This window comes from Hevea brasiliensis, chromosome 12 (assembly GCF_030052815.1).
Source record: "Hevea brasiliensis isolate MT/VB/25A 57/8 chromosome 12, ASM3005281v1, whole genome shotgun sequence".
In the NCBI taxonomy this organism is placed as follows: Eukaryota; Viridiplantae; Streptophyta; class Magnoliopsida; order Malpighiales; family Euphorbiaceae; genus Hevea; species Hevea brasiliensis.
In genome coordinates, this window is record NC_079504.1 from 22,669,035 (window position 1) to 22,688,273 (window position 19,239).

General features: G+C 34.9%; 1 protein-coding gene and 1 long non-coding RNA gene across 2 annotated transcripts in view; one reads left to right on the forward strand and one right to left on the reverse strand.

Annotated features, from left to right (window-relative positions):
• LOC131171358 (uncharacterized) overlaps window positions 1-19,239 on the reverse strand; it is a 47,351-nt gene that overhangs the window by 15,283 nt on the left and 12,829 nt on the right. The gene's annotated exons all lie outside the window — the stretch shown is intronic.
• LOC110639682 (3-hydroxy-3-methylglutaryl-coenzyme A reductase 1-like) lies at window positions 13,682-17,122 on the forward strand. Its single transcript, XM_058131266.1, has 4 exons — window positions 13,682-14,990; window positions 15,300-15,481; window positions 16,105-16,451; window positions 16,551-17,122. Exons 1-4 carry the CDS (start codon window positions 13,702-13,704, stop codon window positions 16,791-16,793), a joined length of 2,061 nt encoding a protein of 686 aa, XP_057987249.1. The 5' UTR covers window positions 13,682-13,701; the 3' UTR covers window positions 16,794-17,122.

Here is a 19,239-nt window from a genome sequence, read left to right on the forward strand (position 1 = left end):
ATTAAATACAATTTTATTTCGAGGGTTAGTAAATAAATAAATTATTAATAGATTATTTTTATTATTATTTTTAACTTAATTAATATAGTCATATATTAATAAAGTGATAGACAAAGTAGGAAAAAATCTATGCCATGTGATGATTTTTGAAATACCATTATTAAAACTCTTAGATTTAAATGAAATAAATGTTTTTAAAAGAAAATTTAAAATTTTATGAATAATTTTTTATTGTATAATTATTTAAACATACATATATGCAAATTTTTAAAAATAATTTACTATTTTTAATCTAACTGAAATTTTAATTAAAAAATTGTAAAACCCCTAATTTTTAAATTAATTATTTTATGGATAAATATTAATATTTTATTTTATTTAAATTTTGAAAAATTATTTGAAATTTTTTAAATTTTAAAAATTGGGTTTGATTTGTCGAAAATGTGAAACTTTGATAATTTTTAAAAATTAATTTAAAGACCGCGTGATAAAACTAAGAATATATTTAGATGCTATGAATTTTTCTGAGTTTTCTGAAATTTTTTCGGAATTTTTGGGCCTCGTTTTTTTGTCTCAATGCAGAGTAAAAATTCAATTTCTGGTATCCTGGATCGAACCGGCCGAATTGAACCCAACCAAATTGGATCGGTCAAATCGAACTGGTCTCTTCTTTCTTTTTTTCTCCTTCCTTCTCTCTCCCCGACGTTCCTCTTCCCTCTCCCGTTTCTCTCTCCTCCCTCTCCCTCTATGCCGGCCACTGTAAAAATTATGTACTAACCCCTGTGTTGTGGGCTTCACGTAGGTACGCTCGTTTCGTGGAAATTTGACGGTTGCTCAGGTTTGTAATTTCGGGCCGAGCAGACAGACTACCGAGAAAGCTTCAAAACCGGGCTGAGAGTATAGGCTACCCCACCATTTTCAGACGTTTCGGACGCATCACCAGGGTTAGAATTGGCATAGGTAAACCCGAATCCTCATTTTCTTAATTATCTAGTGCCTGATTTTGATTAAAAATCTATAAAATATTCGTGGTAGGTTAAAAAATTATAATTCTTCTTGCATTAGCTTAATAATATTGCTAAGGACCGTAGGGTAAAATTTTAGAATTTTTAGAGCTCATTTGGGTAGTTTTTGCAAAAGGGTTAGTTATAGGAACTAAACTGTAATTTTTCAAATTATGATGGTTGACTGTTTAGATGAGCCCAGGAGGGGCCATGTGATGTGATTAAGTTGTGATTGTGTGATTTTGTGGATATAGAAGTGTATTTTGAACACTTTTGCAGGTTTGATAGGTTTTAGGTATAGGGGAGACTCTATCAGATTTTCAATACGAATTAGGGTGTTTTTAGTTCTTTTTAAGTTTGTGTTGAGTCAAATATATTAAATAATTGTAGAAGTCAACTTCAGGGTTCTGCAATGCAGGGTAGGCGTCAGGTTCGAGGCTTAATGCTCCAGATTATCTTTTTGCTGTTATGATGTGATTTGTATGAAATTATGATGATGTTACATTCCACTCTTTAGAATGCATTAGCTTTAGATAGTTATAAAAATTGTAGTTAAAATTGATATTTTACTCTCTGAGTCGAATGCTCACTCCTGTTCACCTTATTTTTCCAGGATACAAGAGATTTCTTGTTGAGTTTTAACCTACTTCTCTCTCTAGCAGGTCATCTATTAATGTCTATAATGTTTTGTACAATTTTGTTAACTCCTAGAATTCCGCATGTGTTAGAAGTACTTATCTGATTTGGGTCTGTATTATAATTGTCATGTTAGACCTATAAACTTATTAAATGCATGTATGATTAGACTGAATGAGGGAGCTGAGCTCCCATTTAATTTTTATGACATTATGAGAATGTGGAGGGTGAGCTGAGCTCCCCAAATTCTTATATATTGTGTTTACAGGTTGGGTGAGTCAAAAACTCTCCATTTTATGGTCCATATTATGGCAGGACTCTGTTCGGGTGTCTTCTTGAAAATGGGCTTAAAACGGGCCTTAGGATTAGGTTAAGAAATAGCTAGGCTTACTATGGACCTTGAGGGCTTTAGGCTGGCCCAGGTTCTAATGCCGGTCCAGCCTATATGTTAAGTCGTGACAAATATGGTATCAAAGCTTAAGCTCTAGATTCATGGGGAATTTATGTCAAAAGTTTTGGAAAGAGTCTGATATGAGTCACATGTGGAAAATAGGGTCCACGTTCATCCTTGCATTGTCATCTTTGCTTATAGTTTCTGATTCATATAATTGCAACGCCCTCACTTTAGGTAGTCCGTACATTCTACTGTTCCGATGACTAACATCTGCTCGGATAGTCAAGATGTCTGGAACTACACTTAAATTATAGTGAGGAGACATAAAATGATGGAATAAAGACCAAGTAAAAGCTAAGGAAAATAAGAGTAATGAAATGTAACTAGGTTAAATGAGCCGATGTTCCGGCGATGGGTGACCGAGCCGGGAAGCGACTGTGAAGTCAGTTGCCGACTCTAGACCCACGAGGAACCCTATGAAATAAATATTTTAGATTAATTAAAGGTTTACTGAGGTATAAATGATATTAAAAATGTCAAAAAAAAATCAAAAAAATTTAGTTAATCAGTACAGACGAATATAACCCGACAAACATAACAAAGGGCATTTTGGTTATTTCAACCCCATGGTTGAATTTTGATCTAAATGTTAATTAAATTGAGAGAGATTAAAACATATAAAATAAATTAAAATAATGAAATATGCAATGGAAATGGGAAAAGAAACAAAAGGAAATAAAATGGAATTATTACCTAAGCCTTACATCACCATGACCCAAGCATGATGTCATAATGACATCATTTAAAATTTTAACCAATAAAATGTTAACAAATAATTATAAAGGGATAAGGAAGAGTTAAAATGAGACAAAATTTATTTAAGAAGTCATCTCTTCTTCTTTTACCTCCCATGGCTGAAAATCCTTATTCAAGTTCTCCCCTCCATTTTTTATTTTCTAGCTTTATTTTCCCTAAGCTTTTCACCCCAAAACCCTAAGTCATCTTCATTAAAAATCATCCAGACACCTAGGCAAAGTGATTGGCTGCTAAGGAATTAAGAATTAGTGGAGTTTGTCAAAGTCAAGAAGTGATCAACATAAGGTGTCACACCTTACTCCACTGTAAGGCATAACATGATCCCGTAGAATACTTAATGAACTACCGAACTTCATCTACCGATAACTCATTAAGTACCTTACAAGGGATTTTAAAACAATTTTCTTACATTTTGGAAGTGGTGAGCATTTTGGTAGAAATTAAAAACCATTTATTCAAAGTTTAAGTACTAGTAAAAATTTTTGTCCATTTAAATTTTGCAGCAAATTTTATAAAAATTTTGACAGAGTTCCGTTTGTAATTGGAGAAAACAGTTCTTCAAATACCTAAAAAAAACACTCCCAAAAGTTTTTCACAACTCCCAACCTTCAATAATTCTCAATCAACTCAATTCAATGCACTTCAAAATAATTTCACAATACAAATCAAGATTTATCATCTCAAAATATTCAATATCTCCAATCACAAAGCATAAAGTAAGAAATCCATAAGTACTAGGATTAATTTACAGAAGGAAATCCAAAAAATAATATTATTACAATTTATTTACAACTGCTCAACTACATTGATACATACAACATTTTTATATTTATATCAAGATTATCTACAAGGTTATAAAATAATACCCGTACAAAATGGTCAAAGTAGTCCTCAATTTAACAGCAGCTCACTCTGCTGCTTTCTCCTTGCTCTTATCTGCGATAGCAAAATAAGCTATCGCTGAGTATAAAAATACTCAGTGGTGCACAATAAAAATTTAAAATACAATAAATAAATCATTCATTGCCAAACACAATTTAAATATTTGTCAATCATATTTCACAAATATCAAAGTTCATAATAACACCATTTTGTCAAATAATCTATTAAACACAGTTTAGTCAAACAATTTCATAAACACAATGTTGCTAAAGTCATACACAACTTATGCCATGACACAAAATTTCTGATCAATGCCGCGTTGTACACCACGACAAAGCAATCTCAACCCCATTAATCGAAATCAATGAGGGAGGTGGCTAGCTAGCTAATGAGTACTCATCCGATCTACAACCTCAACTGGCAAGCCAGAGAGGGAGGAAAATAAACGATCTCAACCCCATAAATGGAGGAGGAATAATGTGGTACTGTCATGCTAAGTGTGAACATAAAATCCATTCAAAACAATTTATGCAAACAATTTATGAGAAATCTGATCACTTTCCAAAGTCACATTTACGATTATAAAATGGCAACACAATACATAATTAATCAAAGAAGTTAAATTTTTGAGATTAAAATATTTAAACAATTATTATTGTGCACAAACCTGACTGGAGTCGCCTTGAAGCCTTGACTCAGTCTCTTTGAGTTTCCAAGTCTTTTTCAAATTTGAAACACACGCCACAGTTGTTTCAGTACCATAACTTAGCATAAATCCAAAAATAAATTTCACTTCATTTTTACCTAGCTTTAATGTACTAATTTCGATGTTCTCGAAGTTTTTGTGTTTCGGGTTACTATTCATTATACTATTCAAGTCAAATTGTTGACTTTTTAAGGCTTAATAGGTATGGGAACTCCAACTTCACCCACATACCACATTTTGGTCACCAAACTTGTTGGTTTTGGTCATTTTCTCAAAGCTTAAGTCATTTTGGCCAAATTGTCAAATTTTAGTTTTGGTGCTCCTAGTTGCACTATTCCATTGGTCAATCTACTGTTAGAATTTGGCAAACCTTCCTTCATAGAAAATGTTCCTTATTGTCTTAAGTGTATTTTCATTTTTGGATCACCCCAATTGGAGTTTTGTAGCTCAAGTTATAGCCAAAATACAGTTACTGTTCACGTGCACTGTTCATACTGCTATTTTGGTTCTGGCAGATTTTTTATCCAATTTCGTTCAGTAATTTGATCAAGTTAAGTCCATAATTTGGTCTAATTTCCTTCGTACGAAATATTCTACTATGTCTTAGGTTTTCATCGGTTCAAGAATCGCCTAAATCGGAGTTTTCTAGAGAGAGTTATAACCATTGGAACTTTACTGTTCAAATGGAAATCTACAGTTTTGCAGGTTCAGTAACTCAACTTTGCCCAATAATTTGATTAGGTTAATAGCATAATTTGGGTTGGTGTTCTTCATGAAAGTTTTAGATCTATATCTTATCTAATTACTAGTAAAATTTCAGGTTATTTTGATCTGCCTAACTCGAGTTATGACCAAATGAACAAATACTGTTTATTTGGTCAGTTTATGCAGTGGCAGACTGCTCTTAACCAACTTTGGTCAATTGGTTCACTAGGTTTTGGTCAGTTTTTGGGCATGGTTCCTTAATGAAAATTGTGCCATTTTATGTCTATTTTCATCCCCAACTGGTGCCATATCAATTGGACTTGTAAAATTTCCGTTTTGATCCTTCAAAGTTGGCTTGGTCATGCTGCCAGCAGCATGACCATTCAACCTCCGAATTTGGCTTCACTTCCAACAATTCACACACATCTCCTTTGGTCATTATTGACCATTTTTCACCTCTCAATAGGTCAAACATGCCATTTACTCATTTCTTCAAATTTTGCCTCAAAACCCTAGGTTTCAAAACCCTAATCACACTAAATTATTGCATTTTACTAATTCCAACCATACAAACACAATTCCTCAACTTATTCAAGCTTTCTAACATATTTTATCCAATCAAACTCATGCAATTCTCACCCCTACATAGGCTGGACGAATTTTCTTTTGGTCCTCTAGAGATGTTTTCTTTTCATTTTAAGTATATTTCTAGGTTAATTAAGCTATAAACATAACTAAATCAACTAACAATTCAAGTTTAGTTTACTAACCTTGTGTGCAGAATTTCTTCTCCCTTTTCTTCAAATTTTTCTTCTTTCTTTTCCTTGAATCTTCTTTCCTAGTTGCCCAAACAAAGTCTAGTTATGGTAGGACAATTTTCTATGGTTGGATTTTGGGTTCTTCAAGCTCAAAAATGAGCTTTCGTGGTGGTTTTGGTGTGGGAGAGAGAGAGTGACGTTTTTTTGAAGAAGACTTGTGTTTTATTTTTTATTTTTTTTTCTTTTCTTTTATCTTTATCTTACGGAAGACCACGAAAAAAATCAAATTAATTAATTTATTAATTAACACTTATGGCATCATGCATGATGTCATGCATGATGTCATCACCTTTTTACTTTTTCATTTTCCTCTCTTTTTTTTTCTATTAGTTCTTTAATTTAATTCTCGATTCGGAAATTTTATTTTCTCCGATTTTATTTGACAGTTAGGTCAGGAGTCAGCTCTCGGGGTCAATTGACCAAATTGCCCCTCGCCGGTTCATCCCGGTTTGCAAATAATTTCATATTTATTCTGGCTCCCTGACCTAATTATTTGACTGGCTTAACAGTTCTTTTTCGTGATTTTCTCTTTTCCACTGTGTTCATAAGGGTCCTAAGGACCGCAGCGTCACATTTTACGGTTCAAAATTTGAGTTTAAAATGACTTCGCAGTCGTTCCCGAGGAGGTCACCCATCGCTGTGACTCTCGGCTCGTTTAACTTCTTATGTTCTGTTTTTCTTATTTATACTTAACTAATTGAACATTACTAATTATTTGTGTTTATGGTTTCTCTAGTTGTCTTAAGTATGGTTCTAATCCCTTTAATTGTCCAGACCGACACCGGTCCCCGGAACAGTGAAATATACCAGGCTATACAAATAGGGGTGTTACATAAGGTTAGTGCTTAATCTTCTTTCCTTCCTTCTTAAATTCTTGAATTGGACTTAGGGTGAGTTGAAATTGCATAAAATAAAAAGGAAATGATAAGTGTATGAGGGAGGGAAATTTTAGCAACCTTGGTAACCATAGGGGTTTAGTGAATTCTTGAATATAAACATGATTAGTGATGTTGATTGATGAATTCAAATGCATTAGAAGTTAAATTGCATTGAGTATGTTTGAGATTGAAACTTTGAATTAGGGTTTTGACCTAATTATTAGGGCTTTTGTGTTATTATTTGGAATTGGCATGTTGAGATGATTGGTTGATTCTTAGAAGTACTATGAATGCCAAATTGAAGTTTGGGAGATTGGAGGAAATGAAATTGGGAGTGTTGTTTTCATGCAGGTTTTGGGACCTATGGGTCCAGCATTTTTGAACAGTCATAACTTGAATTGTGTTGCTCCAATTAGTATGAAGCTAATTGGAGATGAAATTATAGTCAAAATGCTCCATCTTTTATGAAGAAATCATGCCCAAAAATTGTCCACAACTTGACCTAATTACTGCTTGAATCTGGCTGACCATACCCTAAACCCAAAAAAATGACCAAATGAACAGTAAATACATGTTCATTTGGCCATAACTTCCTCTATAAAGGTCAGAATGACCTGATTTTTATACCATTGGAAATGTTAGATATAGGAGCACAACTTTTTTGAAGAACACAGAACCCATAATTGCCTCTAACCAAATCAAATTGCTAGCACAAATTAGGTCAACAAAATTGTCCAGAACCAAACTGTCCAGAATTTTTTGGATTTAGGCCTATTCGACCAGTTTTGGCAAAAAGGCCATAACTTGGTCTAAAAAACTCCAAATGCAGTGAAACTAATGGGAAAAATTTTATAAGACATAGGTCTACAATATTGGTGTTTTGACCAAAACTCAGAACCCAAAGAAACTAGGTCAAATTGCTAGAACAAGTCAGCACATCAAAACCTGGAATTTGATCAAACTACACCTGACCCCAGAACAATGTTTATAGCATATCTCCCACTAGGAAACACCAATTGGGATGAGCCAAATTGTTCTGGAAACCTAAGAAATAGGGCTCTAAATTTGGTGTAGAAACTTTCTTCAAATTCTGAATGTAGGAACCCAAAAATAGAGGTTAAATTTACTGACCTGAACCTGGACCCTGAGGACACAAGGCACATGAGTCTAGGCCAGTTAATTGACCATAACTCATTCCAAATAGCTTTAAAAATTGTAATTCAAAAATTTGAGCAATCTTAAGACATAGGATAATAACTTCTATGAAGAACATTAGGCCTAAAAGTGGCTGTAACATGCCCAATTAATTAGCCAAAGATTGACTCCATAATCTGTCTAAATCTGGACCCATAAAGAAATAGTGAACCAGTTGTGGTTATTTAGCCATAACTTGAGTTCTAAAACTCCAAATGATATAATTCAAAAAGGAAAAATAAAGATAAGATATAGAGGAATAACTTCCATAAAGGAAGTGTGGCCAAACAGTGACCATATCTTAACCAATTTATTAGGTGAATTTAAGACACCAAAACTGAACTTAAAGAAAGGTTCATGAAACAATTTATCATGTGATAGAGACTTAACCCTAATAAATTGCCGAATTCATAAACTACATGAAAGTGCAAGTGGGATCTACCTTCCCACTCCATAGTGATACATGACATGAAATAAAAGGTCCAAAAGTAAGTAATAATGCTTAATTACCCAAAGTGAACGTAGGCTTATGTATATAGCTTGGATCGATTGGTATATCAATTATGGACTACAAATAATAGTACTGCCCAAATGAATAATCATTAATAGAAAAAATATGTCTAATATAATTGTTCTATAGGCGTTATGCCTGCCCATTGGCCATTATGCCTAATTTGATTTCTAGCTTAAATGCCTGCCCGCTGGCCTTGTGCCTGACATGATCGATGTATACAGGATAGACATATGGTTGTCTAACTAGTATACTCCCGTGTATCTAGCCTTATAGTCTGTTATAGGTTACTTGGGCACTGATATGAATTAATTAAAATTGAATATGAAATAAGTAAACAGAAAAGATTTCGATAACCTTAATTGTTCCCAAAGTGCAGTAAGAACATAAATGACTTAGAATTATGAAAATTTCACATAGAAATATTATTTTTAATTATCCAATTATCTTTATTTTAATTTATGCACCACTAAGCAATTCGCTTAGCGCGTTGGTTTTCCATCGCGTTGGTACTGGAGAACAACCATAGCAGCAGCAGCAGCCACATCCTTAGTGCTTTGATAGAGTTTTGCGTGGATCTACTAGTCACCTCGGTAGTCTATTTTATTTTGGTAGGGCCCATGTATTTAGATTTTGCATTTTACCCATTGTACATAAGTAGATAGAGTGTAATTCATTTTGGACATTATAAACAAATATAAATTTTTATATGAATGAGATGTATATTATTTTCTTAAAATTCACATGAGCAATTGTGAATGATACGATATATAAGAAAATGAAATGGATATGGATTTCTTTGAATAAGTAAATAGTGAAATCCACCAAAGGCTAATAAAACAAAGGAGACTCCATCTAGGTCTCCAATAAAATAAAAAAATGTGATAAAAAAAATTTCACACTTGAGATAATACTAGGAAATTAATATTAAAATTTACAATGAACATGGCAAGATAAGATAGGGTGCTTTAGCACCGAATGTGGCACACTTTGCTCTGCTACACTATAGATGGGTAAGGGGCATCACAATAATTATGTGTAAATATGAGTCTATAGAGTTGTGTAACATGCTGTTTTGAATTTTATGAGCTAATGCTGCTGAATTTTAGAAAAATGCATAAAAGTAGAAGAGTTGCCACTGCACCAGAACAGGTTGTGCCATACGAGGTGTTGGCACCTGCCCCGAGGAGGCAGGTCAGGAGACCTGGAGCTGCTCAAGTAGAAGAGCAGCAGCCACCAGTTCAGGAATAGTCTTTTGTGGCCCAGGGTCCCATGGACCCAATGGCAGCTACCCTAGCCGGATTGCAAAGAACCATCGATATGATGGCACAATATATGATTCATCCTCCACAACAGCAGCAGCCCACAGCATTAAGAGTGAAACCTTACAAGCAAATCATAAACTTTAAGAAGTTGGTGCCAGGCACTTATGATGTGTCAGATGATGCCTATCGATTTTTAGACTCGTGCAGACAGGCAGGGATAGAGTTGCAGTTGACTAATAGGAGACTTATAGAGTGTGTATAGCATGTCATGGGGCCTGTACCTAGGCAATAAATGAATGACTATGTATTACCTTGGATTGCAAGTTTGTCTTGGACTCAATTTGTGGAACTATTTATCAATCGGTTTGTACCTAAAAGCTTCAGAGATCATAAGCTGTGGGCCTTTGAGGCTTTGAGACAGAATGGCAGGTCAGTGGAGGAGTATACTTCTGAGTTCCTAGAATTGAGTAGATATGGTCCTACTGCTGTGGCTACAGAAAGCATGAAAGTAAAAAGATTTCTAAAGGAGCTAGACAGGAAGTATGCAAACATAGCCATGTTGTCTGATCAATCTTTTGATGTAGTAGTTGATCGAGCCCGACAGATTGAAATCAGTTATACAGGAGATGATGGCAAAAGGGCAAAGAAGAATAGAGTAGAGGGTTCTGCAGGTGTTACTTATATAAGTACCATGGATAGTGGTGGCCAAAGTCACTATAGAGGAAGAAGTAGAAACAGCAAGAAGGGTGATTTTAAACACAGATCTCGAGGATTCAGACCGGGTACGGATCTAAAAGTGGTCATATTTTGGGTTATAGCAGTTATGGTTTGGATTTAGGATCCTCCTTGGCACTTTGCACGCAGTGTGGAAGAGGACATTCATGACCTTATATGATGGGTTCAGGAGTATGTTTCCGATGTGGCCAATAGGATCATTTTGCTAGAGAATATCCCATGTTCAGCGAGCCACAGATGGGGTCACAGGGTTCTGTTGCAAATATTCCTTGTCAATTGTATCCTTGTGCCTGCAGCATGGCAGACAGTCAATTTAGTGGCCAACAGGGCCGAGGACAAGGAGGACATAGATTTGGAGGCAAGTCAGGAGGTAGAAGTCAACTTCAGGGTTCTGCAATATAGGGTAGGGGTCAGGCTCGAGGCTAAGTGCTCCAGATTATCTTTTTGCTATTATGATGTGATTTGTATGAAATTATGATGATGTTGCATTCCACTCTTTAGAATGCATTAGCTTTAGATAGCTATAAAAATTGTAGTTAAAATCGATATTTTACTCTCTGAGTCGAACGCTCACTCCTGTTCACCTTATTTTTCCAGGATACAGGAGATTTCTTGTTGAGTTCTAACCTGCCTCTCTCCCTCGCAGGTCATCTATTAATGTCTGTAATGTTTTGTATAATTTTGTTAACTCTTAGAATTTCGCATGTATTAGAAGTACTTATTTGATTTGGGTTTGTATTATAATTGCCATGTTTGACCTGTAAACTTATTAAATGCATGTATGATTGGACTGGATGAGGGAGTCGAGCTCCCATTTAATTTTTATGACATTATGAGTATGTGGAGGGTGAGCTGAGCTCCCCAAATTCTTATATATTGTGTTTACAGGTTGGGCGAGTCAAAAACTTCCCGTTGTATAGTCCATATTATGGCTGGACTCTATCCGGTTGTCTTCTTGAAAATGGGCTTAAAATGGGCATTGGAATTGGGTTAAGGAATAATTAGGCTTACTACGGGCCTTAGGAGCTTTAGGTTGATCCAGATCCTAGTGCCGGTCGGGTCCATAGGTTGAGTTGTGACAAAATTAATTTATTTTATAGATATATAATATCATAATTGTAAAAATTTTAAAATTGTTAAAAGATGTAGAACAAAAAAATTATTTTAGATAATAATTAATATAGTTGAAATTTGAAAATATTTAAATAAAAATTTTATATATTTATTTTTTATATTAAAAAATATAAAAATAGAGACAAAAAAAATTAAAATATGCCACCTGACAATTTTTTTAAGTGTTGTTGTTAAATATTTGGTATATATATATATATAATAACAGGAGAAAAAAAAACTTGAGGCAACAATGATAGCCCGAAATTGAAATGAATTGTTCATGAATATATATTATTTTAATTGAACAACCAGCAAACTAGTTTAATTGAACATTTTTTACCTTGATAATTCATGCACATCACTTAATTTATAAAATATTTTAAAAGTAATATATTTGAAATATTCATAATTAATTTTGTAGTTTTTTTTTTTAAATATAAAGAGTAAAATTTATATGTATGTGAAAGAATGATTATATACACTAGAAATACTAAATAATTTATCTTTTGGCTTAGAGTTAAGTGCATGATCTCATGTTTTATTTAGGACAAGCAAAAGAAATTATTAGGAAGACAAAAACAAAAAAATGAAATTCATACCAAACTACAAAATCAGGATTATCACATGCATTATTTTTTCTGCCAGATGTGAAAATGTAAATATTAGATGATGGATTTGGGACTTTTTGGTTCAAAAAAAATATGCATTGTGAAATGACTAAAAGTATACCACAAGGCAAAAGGCAAACAAAAGTTGAGAAAAGGGGAAACACATTTATAAATGATGATTCTCCATTTTTCAATTATTGGCCAACCAAAGTTTACAACCACCCCCCCCCCCCCCAAAAAAAAAAAAAAAAAAAAAAAAAAAAAAAATTGGGCAAGCAAATCACAAACAATTATGTCCAATACAATATAATTACTCTATATTGATGATAGATCATCCCATACCCCAAAGTTTGTTTAATTAAGCTCTTAAACAATTTAAAAATCCTATTCTGACTATAGTTAAATTAATTCAGTAATTGCATCAAACGGGTCAATGGAAGCCATCACCCATCATAATCATACTATAATAAAAATATCAATACCAATTTTAATAAAATTAATTAAAATTTGCAGTCCATAGAAATATAATTTTTTTTTTGTCAGTATGAACCTATAAAATAAAGAATAAATGAGTCAAGTTATTTTTTTATTATTTTTTATTATTTTTAGTTTTTAATATAAACTTTAAAATTATTAAACAACATTTAAAATATAATTTTTAAAAAGTGACTTTTAGTCTCCTAACCTCAATGTAAATAAAAATATATGAAAATAGTAATTTTTTTTTTTAATTTACATTCCACTAATACTACATAACACTTATTAATTGCTCTAATTATAATTGATTAATGATACACTCCTTTTATTTATTTTTATTTGTCACATTTAAGTTTTACATCCTAATTAGTAAATATTTATTATATTTTAGTAGAGATAAATAGTAAAATTAAAAAATAATAATTAATATTTATTAATTTTCTAAATATAATAAATAATTTTAAATAAAATAAAATTTAAATATTACAGATAAAATTAGAAGAGAGAGTATTTATTAATAAAAATATACATTAAATATAGACATTAATAAACTGAATTATAGTTTGAGATGAATAAAAAAGTCTATTTTTATAAAATAAGAGAAATAAAATTTTTTATTTATTGATTATTTTATTTTATCATTAATTAAATTATAAAAATAAAATTGTAATTACAATTCGTAACATCATAAAACTAATTTCGCTTATTTTCTCTTTAGAAAAAAAAAAACTTATTTTCTTTTATTTTTAATATAACAAAAGAAAAAAGTACCGTGAATCAAATTTGTACGTAGTCTAAAGAGAAATTAGGTATCTAGTTGGAAAAAAATAAAAAAAAATTTTTTTTACCTTATAAATATTTAATTAATAAAAAATTATATATATATATATATTTAAATGAAAATTATTATAATTTTATTAATAATAAGAATTATTCCTAAGGAATTAGGTGCCAAATAGATGGATCGCATCGCAAGAGCGAAGGAGAGTGAGGAAAATGCCAAGGGACACGTCACGTACGCCACATGTGTGGGCACTAGGCTCCCGCTCCCTTCTTATAAAATTGTCGCAGACGTCCTAAAACTCCGCTCACCGTTGGTTCCTCCTGCTACCGCCAACACACATGCGCACACGAACGACGAGTCTTCTACCTCTTTCACACCCTGGAAAATCATCATAATAACTAACACTACTTCTACTAAAAAAGGAGAATTTCTACTCCTCTCCCTATCCTGCGCCGGCATATTTTACATGGACACCTTCCGGCGACTACCCAAGCCACTGCGCTCCACCGCCCCACATGGCAACCTCCGCAAACGAAAGCATTCTGCTGTCGTTGACGACCGATCTCCATCAACCGCTCCGAAAGCGTCGGACGCGCTTCCGCTGCCACTCCACCTGACCAACGCCGTTTTCTTCACGCTGTTCTTCTCGGTGGCGTATTACCTCCTTCACCGGTGGCGAGACAAGATCCGCAACTCTATTCCCCTTCACATTGTCACTCTCTCTGAAATTGCTGCTATTGTATCCCTCATTGCCTCCTTCATTTACCTCCTTGGATTCTTCGGCATCGACTTTGTTCAGTCATTCATCGCACGCGCCTCCCATGACGTGTGGGAACTTAACGATACAAATCCTAACTACCTCATCAACGAAGATCACCGCCTCGTTACTTGCCCTCCTGCAAATATCTCTACCAAGACTAACATTGTATCCGCACCTCCCAAATTGCCTGCTTCGGAACCTATAATTACACCTTTAGCCTCGGAGGAAGACGAAATGATCGTCAACTCCATCGTGAATGGAACGATTCCATCTTATTCTCTGGAATCCAAGCTAGGGGACTGCAAGCGAGCGGCTGCGATTCGACGCGAGGCTTTGCAGAGAATGACGGGGAGGTCGCTCGAAGGCTTGCCTCTAGAAGGGTTCGATTACGGGTCGATTTTAGGGCAATGCTGTGAAATGCCAGTGGGGTACGTGCAGATTCCGGTGGGGATTGCGGGTCCTTTGTTGCTGGACGGGCGGGAATACTCTATTCCGATGGCGACCACGGAGGGTTGTTTGGTAGCGAGCACCAATAGAGGGTGTAAGGCGATCTACTTGTCAGGTGGGGCCACCAGCGTCTTGTTGAAGGATGGGATGACAAGAGCGCCTGTTGTTAGATTCGGGACGACTACTAGAGCCGCGGAGTTGAAGTTCTTCTTGGAGGATCCTCACAATTTCGACGCTCTGGCCGTCGTTTTCAACAGGTCTGCTCTTCTGTAGGATTTCGATAAAAAAAACTTGTTCAATCTATCAATGTTATTTTTTTTTAATTATATTTTTTATGTTGATATATAGTTAGACATTTACTAGAGCCCTACTAATTTGAGACTAAGTACCTCACCCAAATGTACTTTTGGTGGTGGGAATTTGAAGGGGAAAAAAGACAAAGGCCACTGAATCTGAATTATCAAAACATTTGCTGTATATACCGGTTGAGGAAAAAAATGATGATTAAATAATAAAAGAAGGAATGGGTGAAGTGAAACATGATTTTCTATTCTTAATCATTGCAGGTCCAGTAGATTTGCGAGGCTCCAAGGCATTCAATGCTCTATTGCCGGCAAGAATCTTTATATCAGATTCAGCTGCAGCACCGGCGATGCAATGGGGATGAACATGGTTTCCAAAGGGGTTCAAAATGTTCTTGAATTCCTTGAAAGTGATTTTGCTGATATGGATGTCATTGGCATCTCAGGTAAATTCCTTTGTTAATCTTTGAAGTTTTTATCATTGGTTACTGAATATGTCTTTGTCCTAAAGTTTCTGGAAATTTTCAGTTGAAATATTGCAAATTTTCAATTTTGTAAGATACTTGTCATATTCTTCGGGCCTTAAAATGAATTAGTCCAAATCTGATACATGAATTATTGTTTGAGCTCAAAGGGGGGGAAATTATAAAATACTCTGCGGTGCAGAGCTCATCTCTCACGTAAAAGTGTACAGTTCTATAATATATAATATGAAGGGTAGATTTCAGGTGATTCTCATGCACCTAGGTCTTTTTTGTCATAATTTCATAAATTTATCTTATTGTTGTTCGTGGTTGCTTTTTTAAATTAAAAGAAAAAAACATTTTACACGTTTATACATCACTTTCAATGGCAAGTTTAAGAAAAGAGGCAGTGATGCGCACAATTTCTCGCTCCTAGATAGTTCTCTAGCCTATCTTTTCAATTTGTTGGATGCGAGTCCTTCTCCATTGTATATTTTGATTTCTTTTTTTCGATGGAAAACTTTTTGAGGAGTAGGTCTCATCTTGGTAGCAACTTGCGATGTCATTCATGGGATTTATCGTTTATATGTTTCTCAATTGGCTAGGAAATTTTTGTTCGGACAAGAAACCTGCCGCTGTAAACTGGATTGAAGGACGTGGAAAATCAGTTGTTTGCGAGGCAATTATCAAGGAAGAGGTGGTGAAGAAGGTGTTGAAAACTGACGTTGCCTTATTAGTGGAGCTCAATATGCTCAAGAATCTTGCTGGTTCTGCTGTTGCTGGTGCTCTGGGAGGATTTAACGCCCATGCAGGCAACATTGTTTCTGCAATCTTTATTGCCACTGGCCAGGATCCAGCACAGAATGTTGAAAGTTCTCATTGCATTACCATGATGGAAGCTGTCAACGATGGAAAGGATCTCCACATCTCTGTGACCTTGCCTTCCATTGAGGTTATTGGGCTTGGGCATTTCATTTAGTCATGGTTTACGTTAGCTGTTGCTTTATTAAAAAATTTGAGCGTAATTTAATTTATTTTATTTTTCTGTCAGGTGGGTACAGTTGGAGGGGGAACTCAACTTGCATCTCAGTCTGCTTGTCTGAATTTGCTTGGTGTGATGGGTGCATGCAAAGAGTCGCCAGGTTCATACTCGAGGCTCCTGGCCACCATAGTGGCTGGTTCAGTTTTGGCTGGGGAGCTCTCCCTGATGTCTGCCATTGCAGCTGGGCAGCTTGTCAAGAGTCACATGAAGTACAACAGGTCCAGCAAAGATGTATCCAAAGCTGCATCTTAGTGGGAAGAACCTGGTCCCAGCGATGCAAAACGATCTACAAATGAGAAGTGGCGGATACTGTGTGTGTGGGGGAGGGAAATTAAAGGCTGTTGGCGCTCACGTGAGATTGTTTAACTTTCGTAGCAGTAAAGTTTGCTATTATATGAAGTTTGGAGATAGGAATGAACGCTGCTACTCATGTTTTGCCTCTCCCATCTTACTTCTAACTTCTCTCTCTCTCTCTCATCTCCAATTGACCTGTGAGCAAGAGGTATCCCTAGCTTTGGTTTTGGTTCAAATCATTTTTATGTAAAAGGTTATGGCTTTAAAAGAGCTTCACGCGGATCAAATTGTTTTTGAACTGGAATTGAAATCATCAAAAACTAAAATCAAATCAAATTAAAATTATACTAGAATCGGCCAGGAATAAGAACTGGTTTGAACCATGAACAATCTATGCGATTTTGATTTGTTTCCTAATCAGGCTATGAATTGTACATTCTAATTCACCACCGAACCGATCAGGACGGATGTCCAGGCCTAGGCATCCACATTGCCAGTTAGTTAAAATATTCAATTTCTGTTCCTTTCTTTTTGTGCAAGTTGCGACTTGGCATTGTATGCATAATGGCGTTTGTATAAGGGGAGCAGAGCCTTCCACAGGTGGGTCAATACTTTTGTTATTTTCGCATTGGACGCGAAAAGGAGGATCACAGAACTCAGAACATTAATTGGATTACATTCGATTTTCGATAGCATGTAACGTAATTCATCACAGCTTGCGCTTAGAAGTTGTTTTAATTTGTCACGTGTAAAAATTTCTGAGATACTATGGCCTTGCACAAATGTGGATCTTGAAATTCTGCAGTTGAGATACGAGAGTGTGTTGTCTGGTTGAATCGGGAATAAACATGTGACATGATAGTTTTGTCAGCTGGTGATTTAACTCGAGGACTGCTGTGGTCGTGGCAAATGTCAAATATTGAAAGGCCCGTGATCGTGAGTACAGAAGTACATCGCGTGCTCAATCAAGATTTAAAAAAGATCGTGTGGTTGGATTGGACTGCCTTCCACAATTTTTCGACATCAACTTGTGCATATGCGTCTGGCATGTGGGACTGGGAACCCTCATATCTTCAAAAAGGCCGCTTCGCTTTTGAGTAGTGATGGACAATAGTTCACTGCTGTGCTATGGATGCTTCGACAAACCAGCTAGTGGCAGTGCCAGTGCCCAATAATTGATTTGACCCATTTGCATTCATTTCTGTTACTAGGCGGCCCGTTATTGATCCAGTGGCTTCCTGAGCGAGGCTAGCCCTAGCCACGGACCAGTTTGAATTCAGAATTAAATCAAAATTGGGCCAATTTATGAATTCGAATAGGTTCATAATTGCAAAAAAAAAAAAAAAAAAAAAAAATGGTTCATGATTGGAGAAATAGAGCTCGTTCTGTTTTTTCTTCTCATTAAATTTGAACCCGGTGGTTAAATGTAATTCAAAAAAATTTTTTCAATAACTAACTCAAGCGGATGAACTGAATATGCAACTGTTTTGAGTCAGTCGAGAATCAAATCGGATTTGAAAAGAGAAATCAACATCTTGCTTGAGCCATTGAATGATCAAACAAAATTTCCCTGAATAGTCAAGAGGACAAGGCGCAACCGTATGAGTGTTCCACTCATGCTAATCAATGCTTAGGGTTCCTGTAATACACGCAGAGTATTCTACGATAAAGGTTGTGCAAAAGAACTTCAACTTCGCAGGTATGGCTTGATTCAAGGAAGATCCGTCGATGAGTGTTTGCTTTTCCAGCACTGGACATTTTCACCAATGGAGAAATATAGGGCCTGTTTGGCATTACTGTTAAAGTTACTGTTGAGAAAATCACATTTTTAAATATATTAATCGGAGAGTTTTAAAACATAATTAAAAATTAAATTTAATCAGTTTTAGTTATAAAAATATTAAAATAATAAAACATCTTTTTTCAAACTATTTTTCTTAACAGCATCTAAAATAGTAATTTTATTCAGAAAAGCAGTTTTAAATTTTGAAACTCAATGTGGCTATAATATAATAAAGTAGTATGATAGAAGGACCCGCCTCACCGCTACGCCTCCCTCTTAGCTCTGATCTCTAACTCTATAGCTTTTGAAAAATTATCCCAAAATCGTGTTAGTAATTAGAAGCTTAAAAGCTCTGCAAATCTCTCATCTATCTTTAATTATTTCAACTGATGACTAGATTTGTAGGTAAGGATCAACTAAATTTAAAGGTAATTAGAATTGAAATGCAAGTTGCTTTGCTTATTCTTTTTAATAAATAACTTTTAGATTTAGTTGGTGCTCAAAGCATTTTTGTCAAGCTTAATGCGGTCCCCTTAATTATTTTATCCACTGGTCCCCAACTAATGTTTTGGACGTATTGAATCGTGGGCCAACCATCACCTAAGTCTAAAGATTATAGAA